Raw genomic sequence first — 15,490 nt, forward strand, 5'->3', positions numbered from 1 at the left:
CTATCCACCTAAACATAACAACAAATTCAGTTAATAATACACAGAAGAAAAAAAATATATATATATATATAGACATGATATTACAAAAGATAATATGAATATAAAGATAAACAATATTAAAAGGTATACTTCAGTGTTCACATTTTTTATTATACAGAAGTGGTTTCTTAAAATGATACTTAAACTAATTAAATATTGTAGACTCTCTGATGGATCGTGCTATGGTATTCCACTGATGGGATGATCTGAAAGAAAAAACAGCTTGACCAAAAGAAGTTTTCCTATGTGGAATTAAGCCATCGGCTGCCTAGAATGCTCTTGTTGCAATAGATTTCAAATGAATAAAATCAGCCAAGGGAGGAGGAGCTAAACCATACATGATCTTATAAACCAAACAACCATTATTGAACATAATAAGATTTTCCCAGCTAAGCAAGTCATACTTTCATAAAATGTGACAATGGTGAAAACTAAAACACATGACATTTGACCTCATTTATTCTTTCTCAACAGTCTGGTTATTGCCCGCGTCCGATTACCAAACGCAGCACATTTCAGTGAAGGACACAAAGTCCTCAGATCACAATCTCGTCGTCATACATTCATAATCAACGCAAGATTATAAACGGCATTATTTTCATGCATTATTATCAGCACCTTACTGTACCTTATACTCTGTCATCCAGATGCTACATATAAAGCATTTGCTTTCATTTACTCTGATGTAATGGATTACATCATACAGTGAAGTAACTTCTGATATTTTTCATGCACATGTTATTCTCATTGTCCTATGTCTACGAATGGTAACAATGCTTGAAGCTAAAAAAATACCAGCATACCGATGAGGTGCATGAACCGCTCAGACTGGCTCTAAAGATCTCCCTCATGAGAGTGAGTCGACTGACTTTGGTTCTTGCAACACAAACTGACCAGTTTGAAAACCTTGCCTTGAAATATTACAATCCTCATGTTGGTTTGGACGGACGTTTGACCTATTCATGTAAACCGAATTACCACATACCCATGTAAAGGGGCAAGCCAACGCAAAACTCTTCAAATGACAGTGCTCACGTCTCTTAAAACTGAATTGTTTACAAACTGTCATTGAAACTATTCATTTTAATGGTACAAATGAATTTGCATACCATTCTTAAAACAAACACAAAACATGAATGTGGGGCAAAACGTCTAGAAGCCTTTAGGGGACAGCGAGAGAATGCAAATTCTGAAATACCTGTTTGTTGTGCAATGGAATGCGAAACCATTTTAAACATCAATTGTCCTCCTGTCCCGAGGGTTCAGGAATACTGACTTGCATTGACATTTCAGCCCTACAGAAAACAACACAATACTGCTCTCATGTGGTCAGAAGACACTAGTTAACTCCAGCTGTATTAACTCCAGTTCACTTAAAAGAACAGTTCACCCGAAAAGTGGAAGACAAGAGAAGATATTTTGAAAAATGTGAAATTTTGTGTTCTCCAGAAGAAAGAAAGTCAAACAGGTTCGACATGAATCAGTGATGAAAGAATTGTTATTTTTGGGGAACTGTCCCCAAAAATAAAAGGTTATTAAAACACCAAATATAAGAAAGCTCACGCAGAGCCTATTTGGTTACAAAAACAATACTATATAAATAATATATAATAAAAAATATATATAAATGAGATTGAGACAAAAAATATTTTTTTTCAACTTTATTGGTGGCACAATATGACATCATAACTGTGAGGGAAAGACGTAAATTGTGAACAAACTGATCACACAATATATTTTAAAACAGGTTATATAAAGGCAATCTTTTTATTATAGACCTTCATAATTTTACAATAAAAGTCTTAGACAAAGATGTCAAATAATAAAACATATAAAGTAGTGAAATGTATCCACAATAAGTTCCCAAGAACATCCAGACATAGAATGTGTGGAAAATCTAATCCAATATCATACCTCATTTATGTTAGAATTGAAAAAGAAACAAACAATACATTTAAATGTGTAGGACTGCCTCAAAATGATGAAAAGAGCAAAGGCAGTATATAATAGTGTTAGCGTTTATTTTGTATTTAAGTATTGGTGTTTTTATTTTCATATATGTATTAATTTGCTTTTGAATACATGTTTATACAGTTATTATTAAATACTACATCAATGTGCTATTTTCAGGTTTACGGACTCCTAATTTCACCGTATTATCTGAACATTCGTGATGACAGCTATCAGTATTACAAAATAAAAGTCCCTATTTAAAAAGAAGCACAAATCAGTTCATATGGCAAATTACTTGGGCATTCATCTAGTCTGATGATATAAGGTTAGCAGTCGTAATATATGTCAGTAAAAGGAAAGGCCAGTTAAAGGGACAGTTCACCCAAAAATGAAAATTCTGTCGTCATTACTCACCCTCAGATTGTTAGTATACATTTCTTTGTTCTGATGACCACAAAGTAAGATATTTAAGAATATCCGTAACCAAACAGATCTCATTTACTGCCACAGTAGAGAAATTAAATATTATGGGAACCAATGGGGGATGAGATCTGTTTGATTACTTTGTTCAGCAAATCTGAGGGTGAGTAAATGATGACAGAATTTTCATTTTTGGGTGAACTATAAACCACCAGGAGCTCTTCTTTGGCAAGGGCTATGTATATAAAATGATACCTCCATAAGTGTAGTGCAAATTTATTTGGTGATGATAGCAACAGCCTTCTTCATCCAAGCATTGTTGTTGAGAAGAGAAAGCATGAAGCGCGCCACATCTCCTCTTGACACCGACTGCCCGATAGGAAGACCATTTTCATCGGGAACATAGTAACCTTCATGAGTTAAAAACTCATTGGCTTTCATAACAAAGAGAACATAAATATAGAAGTAGGTTTTGTGAAAAAGGCAAACTTTAATTAGTACCGCAAAACAATAATTGGACGTTGCTGCTTCACACGCATTCAAATCTCAGGATGCTCACCTGTTGTGGGTATATTCTTGAGACCAGGGGGCCTGACAACAGTCCAGTTGATGTCATCCGTCTGCTTCAGAAAGCTTTCCATTTCATTCATGTTGCTCAGAACACTTCTTATCATGGGCAGCAACATGAAGCGGATAAGATAAGAAGCATTGGTGCCCGAATTAGCTGAAAAGTGTGCCACAGGAATCCAAATATTATATAAGACACATCATAATCTTAAAAATGCTTTGGTTTAAAAAACAGCGCTTACGGTCAGTGTACCACGATGTCATGGTGATGATACGATTAACTTTGACTTCGCGCATGGCGTTTATGGCTGCCGTCATGGACTGCGTGTAGCCAGTGACTCCATAGAAAAATGAAATTGGAAAGCCAAGACAGGAGAAGACCGCATCCTGACCTTTGAAGTGAGGTTTCAGACTGTCTTCAGCAAAAACGTCTCCTTCAACCACCTGTCACATGAGTTCATGCAATTAAACAAGACAGAGGAGGCTTCTGACATGTCCGTAGCATACTGTAACACTTTTAATATGACACAAGTAGGAAGCCATGGTGTTAATCTAATTACTTTGCTGTCTGCGTATAACTCAAAGAAAATCTTTCATTCTTAAATGCACAACACTGTGGACCAAACACATCATGTGATATCAACCAGTAAATGTAACACTTTACAATTTTATGCAATCATTGTGACTCGTATGACCTTCAGCACTCCATGAACCTAAAATATGATTCATTCTCATTTCAAGCTGTTCTAATGCAAAACAGAATAAAGGTAAGACACAAATAAGCGTATATTTTCACTTCTGTGGCATAAAACTATTTTTATTATTTATTCATTCATAACATTTTTATGGGTAATTATTTTAACCTTTTAATCCACTACACTCAAACTATTCTAATCTCGACATGTAAAAGTTGAGTTCAGTTTGTAATGATGAGGTTTAGTTGAATTTGTGTGTCCAACAGTTATGCATAAACATATTCATGAACACTATAAAGAGAACATTCAGAAAGTTTTGAGCTCAGTCGTACCTTCAGGTTGTCATGTGTAACAGTGAGTTTTGCAGGGTTTCTGACGATTGCTGTGACTGTGTGTCCCTGCTGTAGAGCCTGATGCACGAGCTCCTGTCCCGTCTGACCCGTCGCTCCGAGAACTGCAATCTTCATCTTGGACACTACTTTTATTCCTGACGAGACATTAAAACAAAAGAGTAAAAAACACTTCTTGAGATAGAAGTTATGATATGTAACCATGATCCGGAAAAGTTATCAAACTAAATTACATCACAAACTTACGCAACGTCATATCGTGTCTATATGAACGAATTGCAATTATAACGCGTTTCATAAACAGGTACGTTTTTAAAAATGCACTGCATAACCAAAATGCCAAACGATGGAATATTGAATTATATAACATTTGCGTACTGTATTATACAAAAGGCAAACCAGGAAACGCACGAGCATGCGTCGATCAGTGACATAACTTATGCAATTTGTAAAAAATCATCTTAACCTTTATTTTAACATGCAAAGCTCTCATGCAAACATTTGTCGTATAGCATACCATAAAGCTAACACCAACATACCCTAAAAATCCTTTCCTTGCCACTCGCACCAAAGTCGCAACAAACTGTAAACATCTGCTGTCCTCAAGACAGTTGCGGTTAAACCTACTGGACTCTTGTGCGCATGCCCAGATGAAATCAGTTGTTATACTGTACAAACCATAGATCTATTGTACAAACCCAAACGCGTGGTAAAAATGCTTGGCTTTAAAATGTTGCAATAATATAAACTATATTTTCCATACACTTTGAGGTACTGTTAAGACAACCCATCGATGTTTTATTAACTTCAAGTAATACAATTGGTATTGTTTTGTGATTGTATGCGGCTAGCTTTAATTCTATTCTATTATGCTGACCCACTGACTGGTGGCATACGCGTTAGCATGATCATGGCTTAGTTCGATTAAAAGTAAAATGTAGAACATTAAGCGTAATAGTAAAATGAGCATAATAAATGATGTTCGAGTCACGTGAGTACCACTTGTGTACTGTGTCTAGGCAACACGACCATGCGCTTCGCGTCACGTGCACCGCATTCTCCCCATGTCTTTTCTCACCTCACTCCTGCGTTTCCTCAGTTCGTGACCACTGCACCTTATTCGGCCGATTTTGAGGAAATAAAACATCTACGACAGTCCCACAATAATACACGTAATCAACAGAGGTTGACTTTCAGGTCCGCTTTGGTCCCCGTGGCGCATTACAATCACATTAACGGTCCGAGCCTTGTTTACGGTGAATAAGTCGTCGCGCGCATCTGTCCTGGTCGCGAAAGCATCCTCACAATAATGCCAAGTGTGCGCAGATAACCCCCCCTTGTGGTTATTGTGTTGTTTTCTAAATCATTGCGCCAGTTCCTTGTTTTCATACGGAAGTTATGCTGGGAAGGGCTCTGCTGGTTACGCACAGATGTCGTAATTCACAGCAGGCGATGTGTCAACTGCACGAGGACAGTCAGTGTGTCTTCATGAGCAACTGAATTCAACATGAAGCTCCAGATATTTGCGCTGTTGACTTGTTTTTGCGTATCGAGAGCGGATTTTTCTCCTCCGGTGGTGAATATCAGTCTGGACGTGCCTGCAGATCAGAGATGGGCTCCTCTGAAAAATCTCTATGACATTAATTTCTTGCGAGAAGCAGCATCTGAAGTGATCGAGTAAGTACGGGAGAAACGGGTTAGTTGTCTCACAAGGGCAACAGCTCAGTAGCTGTTGTTAGGTCAAAAGTCCAGTTGTCTGGTCAAACGGGCCAGTCGCCTAGTTTAATTTTTTTTTGTAAATTAGAAACTTTTTCCCAACATGATCATAATTTGCTTCTTTTGGGTTCCAACCGATTTAACGCACGATCGCACTGTTATTCTTAGACTGCTGAATCGTATGTCAAGGTGCCGCCATATTGGTAGGGTCAAGATCACCACTAAACACATGGAAGTGATGGGAAACCATACTATTTCCATTCCTTACTTTTTATTGTGGGGAAAAAACATTCATAAGGAATTGTAAAGACTCGGTATTGTGCTTTTTATTCAGATTAACCGCAGCTCCTTTACATGTATTGCTCCTTGCATGGTTTCCAAATATGGCGGTTTGATTAAATGTTATAATGTATGCAGTTTATTTACAGTATTTGTTTGCCAAACCAATGTTTTGCTTATCTTCTGAGAATAAATCTAAAACTCCCTTTTTTCCAGCACGACTGTTCCTAAATGGGTTCACGATGCCATTAAACCTGTAGTGAGAGCACTGGAGAAATACATCCCACAGCCGTATGCTGGAGAAATGCAGGGCTTGGCTTCGATCTATGGAAGTGACATCTCAGATATTGTACTTTTGAACTTTGCCTATGAAGTGTCTGCGTATGTATAGTTACTTTCATAACGTCATTACATGCGATGCTGATTTCAGCATTCATCGAGGTTGCTTTGCTTTTAACGCAGGTTCTGCACCAGTATCGTCACTCAGGACATAAAGGGAAAAATCTACCATGGCAGAAACATGGATTATCCCCACGATGTGCTGAGAAATCTTACACTAGATGTACATTTTATTAAAAATGGACAGGTACTGCAGACTATTACAGTGGGGAAAAAACGGTTACTTTCCATAATAGATTCAAGTATGGTATATAAAAATTGTGTACGTGTGCAGGTGGCTTACAGGGGAACCACGTTTGCTGGTTATGTTGGACTGTGGACAGGACAGAGCCCTAACAAGTTCACAGTGTCTGGCAATGAACGCAGTAGGTAGACCTTAAAAGACATAATCGGATTGTTTTTTTGCACAAGTTTTATTTGTGTCTGTATTTTCACAGATAAGGGACATTGGTGGGAGAATGTAATTTCAGCCATTTTATTAAAACGTTCTCCGGTTAGCTGGCTCGTGCGAAAGGTAAGTAAACTTTAAAGTGTATTTTAAAATCCCTTTTACATTGAAAGCACAAATCAAATTGATTAACTGATGCGCAAAATTGATATAACAAGTACAAAACATAACATTTCTGTCATCATTTATTCGAGTTTGTTATTTTAAGCCTGTCTTTACTTTCTTTAGTTATTTACCTCATAAGAAAAGACATTTTAAACCTCTCATCTCTCTTTGTATTCCACAGAAGAAAGTCACACATTTTTGGAACAACATGAAAGAGATTTTTGGACGAACTAATATCATTTTCCCTTTATTCTTTTCAGGCTCTTGACGAAGCTTTGGATTTTCAGGATGCTGTAATAGGACTGGCCAAGGTGCCGATTATAGCGGATGTGTATTATATTGTGGGCGGAGTTCGTCCTGGCGAGGGTGTGGTCATCACCAGAGACAGGAGCAGATCAGCAGATATCTGGCCTCTGGATCCACTCAATGGAAAGTAAGCAGCAAAAAATAAATTATAAAGAAAAACAAAACAAGAATGTTTCTTTTCATATGCATGTTACAACAGGTTTTCATTTGGGCCTTCTGTTTTTAACAATACATTTTGTTGGACATCAACAAACATTTAAAGGTGCTGTGTGTAATTTGTTTTAAGGATCTGTTGACAGAAATGCAATATAATATACATAACTATGTGTTCAGAGGTGTATAAACCCCTTACATAATGAATAAATACATATGTTTTTATTAGCTTAGAATGAGCCATTTCTATCTACATACACCGCGGGTCCCCTTACATGGAATTCGTCATGTTGTTTCTACAGTAGCCCTTAACGGACAAACTGCTATTTGTATCAAATATGTATCTCATTCGGCAAAGAAGCGAAAATGTGACGACATCTTAGTCTTGTGTCAGCCACCGTAGTGCTTTGAACGGGAGGCGTGGAGTGAGCCGTTGGTTGCAATTCGCAACCTCACCACTAGATGCCGCTAAATTTCATGCACTCGACCCTTAAGACCTGACTACACTTGTGATTTGAACGATTTGATTTTTTTAGCTGGTACCGAGTTGAAACAAATTATGACCACTGGCTGCCCCCCCCTAAAGGAGACGATCGACGGTAAGTAGACGATCAATTATTAATCAAAATCTTCAAAAAATTTAGGTTTACTCTGTTTGTTCCATTTCAGAGACGTGGCCATGAAAGCATTGAACGCCACCGGTCAAAACCACATTAGCATGAATACTCTGTATCAGGTATATGAAGAAATTTGTATAATGTTTATATACAATTTTTGTATTTAAATTTTGCAAAGTACTGTAGATAGCGAATTTTGAATATAATTCCTGTGCATGCTTATTATCACTAGTAAAGGGATATGCAATGTAATATCATGTCATTGTCACAGGTTTTGTCTGTGACTCCTGTACGCAACCGGTAAGAAGGACTTGTATTTTATTGCAGTCTTGCTGTATACTGCCCATATTTCTATCACATGACATTCTATTGTTATGTAAAGACTTTAATTTCACTTGCGTGCTGATCAGCAATACAAACATACTTCAGCATACATCCCGGCACTTATCTGATGGTGATCGTGAATCTCTCTACGTGTTCACTTGCATCAGCACAGACACTCATTGTTTTAGCCACTGAGATTCAGAACAGTCAAACCATTGATCTCTTTTGAAATCAAAGCAATCCAACATACTTTCTTATTCATTTACTTGTGTTTTTTGTAAACAAATGCTGATGTTCGCTAGCTGAAGTAAACCCGAGTATGATCTTCTCTCCAGGATCACCATTTATACAACAGTCATGAGTGCGGCTATGCCTGAGAAATACTCAACATTCGTCAGAGACGTCACAGTTCACCACAACTGACCGCTGCTGCTGGAACTCTTGTGTCAAGAAGCAACGACGACTGGTCAGATTTTCTGATGTCATCAGCTATTTCTGTGTTTCAGATTTTCTTTTCTTTTAAAGTAATGCTCATACGTCATGGTTTTCTCTTCTTCTTTTTTTAACAGATGTGCGGAAGCGAAAGTCGTATGTACATCTCATCTAGAATTTTTTCCCAACGTGCTTCTACACTTAACTAGCAAATTTGGCTTCTCTTCTGTTTATTAACAAAGAAAACCAGTGTTGTTTTAATATCTAGTGTTTTTTAAGATCATAGTGTTATTGATCATCACATTTGTTTCCCGCAAACCCACCGGGCAATTTAGAAGACTTTGTTTTTAAGAATAATTTAGAATTCTTTTTAGTAGTTGTATGTGTTGGTTTTAAACCTAAAGCCATTTAAAATATTTTTCAGGTCACTCTAGTGATAGAGCGGAGTGTTATAGTGCCTTTGTCATTTTATCTTGGTGTAACACAGTGTTGGAAAATAAAGTGACTGAACTACCAAAAATGTGTCATTTTATTTTCCACAAAAAAACGTCCACTTTTTTTTTTACAGTACATCAGTTTGTAATAGTGATTTAACGTTACCATTAGAGTTTAGTTGTATTTTCAATGTTGTTTTAGCAAAAGTTATGAATCAACATCATGAAAAAAATGATTTAATGACATTATTATTAATCCTTTTTGTTCACTTAAATGTTGATTCAACAGTAATGTAGAAATAACATGCCATAACATGGATTCAACAACAGCCTTATTATACCAACTGTTGATTTGTTATCATTTTATTGTAAGCTAAAGTTTAAACATTTGATTTCTATGTCATTTTACTTCATTTTTATTACAAAGGCTGATAATATGCGACTTATTAGAACATCTAATGAATTATGTGCTTTAATTTATTGTAATTTATACATAAAAGTAGAAAGAACAAAATAGTATATTAAGTAAATATTAATATAAATTATATTAAGTATAAATCTAAACCACAAAATATATACATCAACTTAATTGGGTCTGAAGATGTTGATGTTCGTGTATTCAGGCAATATAGTTAGCAAAGATTTCCTGAACGAGAACACTGCTTTTAAACCAGAAGAACAAAATGGCTTTAAAAGGGGTGAATGAACACTAAATAATCAACATGGAGAGAGTTTTTAATGATGCTTTAACATCATAAAGAAATGTGCTTTGGGGTTTTGGCCCTTTAAAGGGATACTCCACCCAAAAATGAAAATCCTGTCATGAATTACTCATCCTCAAGCAGTTCCAAACCCGTGTAAGTTTCTTTGTTCTGTTGAACACAAAAAAAGGTATTTGGAAGAATGTTTAAAACTGAGATTTCTGGGGATGTCATAAATGGTAGTCAGAGGAAACCTGTTTGTTTTCCTAAATTCTTCATAATATCTTCTTTTGTGTTTAACAAAACCAAAATATACTATATTTTTTTCTACTATGGTAGTCAATGGTGCCCCAGAAATCTCAGTTGCTAAAATTCATCCAAATATCTTTCTATGTGCTCAACAGAATAAAGAAATGTATACCGATTTGGAACAATGAGGATGAGTAATTCATGACAGAGTTTTCATTTTTGGGTGAACTGTCCCTTTAAGACCTGCAGAAAGCCTGGAAAGATCAGGAACTATTTAACCATGTTGAACTATGTTTCAGAGTGAAAAATGCCTCCAGGTTTAATATCAGAAAGTGAATGAATGATAATAACTTCATTAATAATAACATTTTTAAAACGTTTGCAAAGCTAGCTGTCTGAAAGAGATCTTCTGTTGTTTTCTTAGATCCAGCGATGACTAAAGCAAGCAAATTATGATTTAGTGTTGACTTGAATGCGTTTATCTGCCATTCATTAATCTAGAACTGTACTGACAAAAAATCATCAAGAGGGCTCAAAAGGATGCTTCTGCAGTACAGTAAAATACATGTGAATCTAAATCGTGAGGAGTTTAATCTCTTCCAACATTGTGCGTCTCTGTCGGTCGGTCGATGCGGTAGATGAACTCGGCAGGGAGGAAATATCCCACATACTCCACAGTGTTCGGGGTGGTGTCTATGTAGTAATGCCCACCCTCACCATGATGACTAAAACCATGAGTATGCTCCACCCTCAGGTCAAGACCCTGTGAATAGTCAACAAACACAATCTGATGTTGGTTTAATGTCTTTACTGTAAATTAAATGCAACTAAACAATGTTGTTTATAATACAGGCTATTAGATGCTATTTTAATTGTTGAATGTTTAAATGATGTTGTTCTCCATTCAGTATTTTCTAGGAAAGTGTGACCACAATTTCAGTCTAATAATATAACATGTAAAGCAATGCAGTATTTTTGTTAGGGCTGGGTTTTGGACCATTTTGGCGATTCGATTCTTATTTATATGGTTACAATACGATTCAATTTAGATTGAGATTCGATTCAATTCAATATCGATTAGTTATCAGTATTTCATTTAAAATATTCGTTTTGCAGACATGGAATTCATATTTAAATATATAGACTGGTAACTGAAACCCCCCTACTCAGCTAAATTCATTAAATACACATTCACGTTAATAGTATAGCCCACACCAATTGAATTACTTTTTACTTTTACTATGAGTAACCAAACATTACTGTAAAAAATAAAAGCATTGTAAATGTGCAACAGTGAAATCATAAACAGCTTGAAATTCATGAACTACTGTACTTGAAACATGTTTAAGAAATAAAGCAGAATTCAATATTCAACTTGTATAATGGCGCCATCCACTGGACGAGGGGCGAAATCCATTAAGAATCGATTCGGGATTTTTTTTGTTTCTTTAAATTGAAGATCGATTAAAATCGAAGAATCAGTATAAAATAGTAAACCATTTCTTAATTCCTTTGTGCATAAATTATTTACTGTACAATGAAATGCTAAAAAACCCTGGCAGATACTGACAGTAAAGAGACTATGGAGAAGTATCGATGTGAAGGTGTGGGGCGATACTCACCGGGTCTTTGGACACCATGACAGTTTGACAGATAAACGGTGCACTGACTTCAAAATGTCTGAGCCAGTTCTCAACATCTTCATCTGTGTTCAGTGGACAGGAAGAAAATTCACGTGGCTAAAATGCATCAGAACAGGGACAAGGTTACGTATACTTCTCCGCATTTCCCATATAACGTTTTATTTACTACATTTAAGAACCTTAAATTCTGTTTTTTACTTTATTGTATATTTACCATGATGTGGATCTTTGCCTTTCCCTTCTGTATGATGAAAGTTCCCCCCAGGGCGACACTTTTCTCTTTATAATGCTCTTCCATGGTCTTTCTCATGCAGCTCACAAGGCTGAGCTCTCCGGTTCTCCTGCAGGCTCTCACCTCAATGACCTGCAATGACATTTACCATCACTTATAACACTGTGTTACAAGCATACGTTTTGTGAATGCACACAGCAAATGCATTTGAATAGAACATTTCAACAATGTTGTTTGTGCGCCCTCTAGTGGACAAAGCGAAGAGAAACAGGTCAAGAATTTCACCAAACCCATTCATATGCCTTCAGGACACTTAGCACACACAGCAGGAGTCACGTGGTGGAGATAATAAATATAATATTGTCATATGTATTATATATTATATTATAATATTTAATGTCTACCCTCTGATATATTCTAAATCTATTGAAATATAAAAAAGTCTATAATGAAAAAAAAACAATGAAAGCCATAGGGGTCTGAACAACACAAGGGAGAGTAAATAACACGTATATTATGCTAAACTATTCCTTATAATTGCACCTCAAAACACCAAGTGTTTGTTTTTAGACTAAAATCTGACCTGGTTCTTACCGTTCCAGGTTTACCCTCACACGCATAGAGGTTTGCAAGAAGGCCAAAGTCACAGTCATGGAACCTGTCGCTGTATTTCTCCTGCAGACATTTTCCATCCACTGGGTTGATGGTGGAGTAATAACTGCCATTAACAAAAGGTCTCCCCTCAGCTTCAGTCAACACCAGAGGCATTAACTGGAAGGTGAAGAGAGCAGTCCATTAAACATTTGCTTTATAAATTCCTTTGTTCTGTTGAACACAAAAGAAGATATTTTGAAGAATGTGGGAAAGCAAGCAGTTCTTGGGGGCACTTCTGATTTTTCATGCTATGGTAGTCAAGCACTGTTTGGTTACAAGCATTCTTCCAAATATCTTTCTCTGTGTTTATCAGAACAAAGACATTTATACAGATTTGGAACAACTCTAGGGTGAGTAAACGAAGAGAGAATTTTCATTTTTGGGTGAAGTATCCCTTTAAGAACACTATTCGTTTATTTATCCGTGTTCGTATTTTACGCGCAAGACAAGCTTGCTGTGATACACACCTCTCCATTTATCCCGGCTGTTTTGGCGGAGACAGCACCAGCACCAAGCATAAACGCTCCAGGCAGCTCTAACTCCTTAGACACGGCATTCATGTTGTACAACTGAGGAATGGGTCAAGTTAGAAAATAAGAGTGAATCTTTATAATTATGTTCATATACTTTATTAACAAACCTTGTCCAGTTGGACCAGCGGAATCAAATAGGGAACACCTCCCACATCAGTGATGCGAGGTTTGCCGCACAGACCTGTTTAAAGAGTGACATGTGTTGTACTGGCTGTTGTTCTTTGACATGAGTTAAGCAATGTCTGTGCTCACCTTTGACAGGAAACCTGAAAGGATCTTGTGTGAGATCCGGGCAGTCGGTGACAGATACTTTGACATCAGCAAAATTCTTATTCAGTCCCGATTCCAGCACTGTTACATTCACAACATCATTTACAAGTGAAGAAACAACAGGGAATATAATCATGTAACCATGGTTAACACTTGTGTGGTGCTTGTTTTTTGTAAAATACTTTATAGATGTTTACTTAATTCCAATTACACACAGACAGCATACATGGTTAATAATTTACCTCTTTTAAATTCGTTTTTTTTTTAAGTAGTGATAAAAATGTAATCAAACGAAAATTCTGTGATCAAACATATTTATCTTGAATTAAAATAATTATCTGCGGTTTATTTTTTAATGAAGATTGGAAATGGGTTCCACAGACCTAAACTCCAGCTGAACTTTGGTTTTTGTGGTGAGAGACCATAAAACATATGTGGTTACTATGTTTTTACTACAAAATAAAAAAGAAACATGGTAACTATAATAGTTAAACCATAAAGACAGGCCTTTGCAGATCTTTCAAAAAAGAAGTATAGGAATTTGCACGTGACTTCGTTTGAAGCACTATTTTAAGCAGAAGCATCCTTAACAATCCTGCACACTATGAAACTTTAAAAGATCTTTCATGCATATTACGTATTTGTTGTTGAACTTTGGACTCAAGTCGTTTGAGTTGACTCATGGCAAACACACTGACAGGAAATACTGACGTTAATGTGCACATTAATGTGAAATGTAGTGAGAAGGATTACCCTGACACAGTTCTTGGAGATTTGGTACATGAAGTTGGAATTTTTCGGTCTTGCTGGCGTATGCCATTCTTCTCCGTGCGTCTATCGCTCGCTATATGTCAGGTTCATAGAGCCGAATCACGTGATGAGGAGCTTTTTCCGCTTTTCTTTCCAATTTATGACATGGGCTGCGCACTGTCCCAAATGGCGCACTCTGGTCTTGTGGACCTCCTCCGATTCCACACTTGGTGACGTCAGGAAGTGCAGACCTATTAGGGAACTAGGCACGGGTCCACAAGGGTACATGGGAGTGCATTTTGAGCAGACTTGTGGTCATCACGCCGGAAAGAGCAAGCGGTGCTTTCTAATCACTCTCGCGGTACTTTGTTGTCATTCGCTGATCAGTCTGCGCAGCGCCACGTGAAGTCGACCACACTTGTTGTGCCATTGTTGTTATTTGCGAGAAGGGCTGCCGGTTTTTATAGTTCTGTATTTCATATGTTGATATGCCACCCGAGCATTATGCAATAGATACTTATGTTTGTAATGCAACTGCTTATGTATATTTGTTTATTTGTATACGCAATACTCAATGTGCATAATGTGTTCTTAATATGCATATATGTTGTTTTTTAATATTTCTCTATACTACGGAAGCTGTGTTGTTCAGCTTTACAGAGCCCAGAGACAACTAGATATAAATCTACAACAAAACATGGCTTATTACCTTAAGTAAGAAAATGCACTGCATTCAAAGTTTGTATTCTTGAATAGCTGGCTTAATAGAAAATAAATCAGCAATTGGTGTGAATAAGAAATTAATTAATTTATTAATCTTGAATTTTATCAAAACATACATTTAAAAATTATGTTTACGTTTATGTCTGACATGACATCCACGACACTCCTCCCATCCGATCTGTGATTGGGCGTTCGCAAGGATTCCTGGGTAGGGGACTTCAGTGGAGTCTGCGTCAATGCGGGCTGTATATATTAAAAGATTTTATAAGAATGAAACTCAGCAATTTACAATATACTATTTTACAAGAATTACACATTAACTTGACACTTTTGTAGAAAAGAACACGAAAAACAACTCTTTTCATCAAGCATTTTTAACAATTAGGCCTACTGTAGTTAAGAGGTCGCGTTTTCATTGGCCCGCCGTGGAAGCCTATCCCTGATTGGTTGACTACTTTTGACAGCCTATAATGCCTGGAACACACAGGAGGACCTCTC

General features: G+C 36.8%; 3 protein-coding genes across 6 annotated transcripts; 1 reads left to right on the top strand and 2 right to left on the bottom strand.

The window, feature by feature from the left end:
* Positions 1 to 1,685: 1,685 nt before the first annotated feature.
* LOC130545847 (flavin reductase (NADPH)-like) lies at positions 1,686 to 5,237 on the bottom strand. 3 transcript variants are annotated; one of them, XM_057320696.1, is made up of 5 exons: positions 5,103 to 5,237; positions 4,007 to 4,161; positions 3,222 to 3,423; positions 2,972 to 3,136; positions 1,686 to 2,846 (listed from the first exon to the last, which is right to left on the bottom strand). In XM_057320696.1, exons 2-5 carry the CDS (start codon positions 4,139 to 4,141, stop codon positions 2,689 to 2,691), a joined length of 660 nt encoding a protein of 219 aa, XP_057176679.1. In that variant the 5' UTR covers positions 4,142 to 4,161; positions 5,103 to 5,237; the 3' UTR covers positions 1,686 to 2,688. The 3 variants fall into 3 exon arrangements, with proteins under 3 accessions (XP_057176679.1, XP_057176669.1, XP_057176687.1); XM_057320686.1 differs by lacking the exon at positions 5,103 to 5,237 and adding an exon at positions 4,564 to 4,685; XM_057320704.1 differs by lacking the exon at positions 5,103 to 5,237 and adding an exon at positions 4,542 to 4,647.
* A 179-nt stretch (positions 5,238 to 5,416) lies between these two features.
* On the top strand, positions 5,417 to 9,320 carry LOC130545837 (N-acylethanolamine-hydrolyzing acid amidase-like). Of its 2 annotated transcripts, XM_057320647.1 has the most exons (11): positions 5,417 to 5,701; positions 6,236 to 6,400; positions 6,482 to 6,605; positions 6,693 to 6,783; positions 6,856 to 6,932; positions 7,232 to 7,404; positions 7,967 to 8,029; positions 8,100 to 8,166; positions 8,319 to 8,347; positions 8,707 to 8,837; positions 8,941 to 9,318. In XM_057320647.1, exons 1-10 carry the CDS (start codon positions 5,532 to 5,534, stop codon positions 8,792 to 8,794), a joined length of 1,047 nt encoding a protein of 348 aa, XP_057176630.1. In that variant the 5' UTR covers positions 5,417 to 5,531; the 3' UTR covers positions 8,795 to 8,837; positions 8,941 to 9,318. The 2 variants fall into 2 exon arrangements, with proteins under 2 accessions (XP_057176630.1, XP_057176640.1); XM_057320657.1 differs by lacking the exon at positions 7,967 to 8,029 and having other exon boundaries at positions 8,941 to 9,320.
* A 137-nt stretch (positions 9,321 to 9,457) lies between these two features.
* lg2h11orf54 (linkage group 2 C11orf54 homolog) lies at positions 9,458 to 15,017 on the bottom strand. Its single transcript, XM_057320670.1, has 8 exons — positions 14,273 to 15,017; positions 13,502 to 13,600; positions 13,357 to 13,430; positions 13,184 to 13,285; positions 12,657 to 12,833; positions 12,045 to 12,194; positions 11,810 to 11,926; positions 9,458 to 10,950 (listed from the first exon to the last, which is right to left on the bottom strand). Exons 1-8 carry the CDS (start codon positions 14,337 to 14,339, stop codon positions 10,777 to 10,779), a joined length of 960 nt encoding a protein of 319 aa, XP_057176653.1. The 5' UTR covers positions 14,340 to 15,017; the 3' UTR covers positions 9,458 to 10,776.
* Between the last annotated feature and the right edge of the window lie 473 nt (positions 15,018 to 15,490).

Source organism: Triplophysa rosa, linkage group LG2, assembly GCF_024868665.1.
Source record: "Triplophysa rosa linkage group LG2, Trosa_1v2, whole genome shotgun sequence".
NCBI lineage: Eukaryota > Metazoa > Chordata > Actinopteri > Cypriniformes > Nemacheilidae > Triplophysa > Triplophysa rosa.

Excerpts from the sequence above, each read along its gene's own strand:
- lg2h11orf54 (XM_057320670.1), bottom strand. The coding sequence starts at position 14,339 with ATGGCATACGCCAGCAAGACCGAAAAATTCCAACTTCATGTACCAAAT. Across the intron at positions 12,834-13,183 it reads CAGCCGGGATAAATGGAGAG|TTAATGCCTCTGGTGTTGAC; the intron begins GTGTGTATCACA and ends TTCACCTTCCAG. Across the intron at positions 10,951-11,809 it reads TCATGGTGTCCAAAGACCCG|GGTCTTGACCTGAGGGTGGA; the intron begins GTGAGTATCGCC and ends GACTATTCACAG.
- LOC130545837 (XM_057320647.1), top strand. The coding sequence starts at position 5,532 with ATGAAGCTCCAGATATTTGCGCTGTTGACTTGTTTTTGCGTATCGAGA. Across the intron at positions 8,167-8,318 it reads GCATGAATACTCTGTATCAG|GTTTTGTCTGTGACTCCTGT; the intron begins GTATATGAAGAA and ends TCATTGTCACAG. Across the intron at positions 8,348-8,706 it reads GTGACTCCTGTACGCAACCG|GATCACCATTTATACAACAG; the intron begins GTAAGAAGGACT and ends TCTTCTCTCCAG.
- LOC130545847 (XM_057320696.1), bottom strand. The coding sequence starts at position 4,141 with ATGAAGATTGCAGTTCTCGGAGCGACGGGTCAGACGGGACAGGAGCTC. Across the intron at positions 3,424-4,006 it reads TTACACATGACAACCTGAAG|GTGGTTGAAGGAGACGTTTT; the intron begins GTACGACTGAGC and ends CTCATGTGACAG. Across the intron at positions 3,137-3,221 it reads GACATCGTGGTACACTGACC|CTAATTCGGGCACCAATGCT; the intron begins GTAAGCGCTGTT and ends CACACTTTTCAG.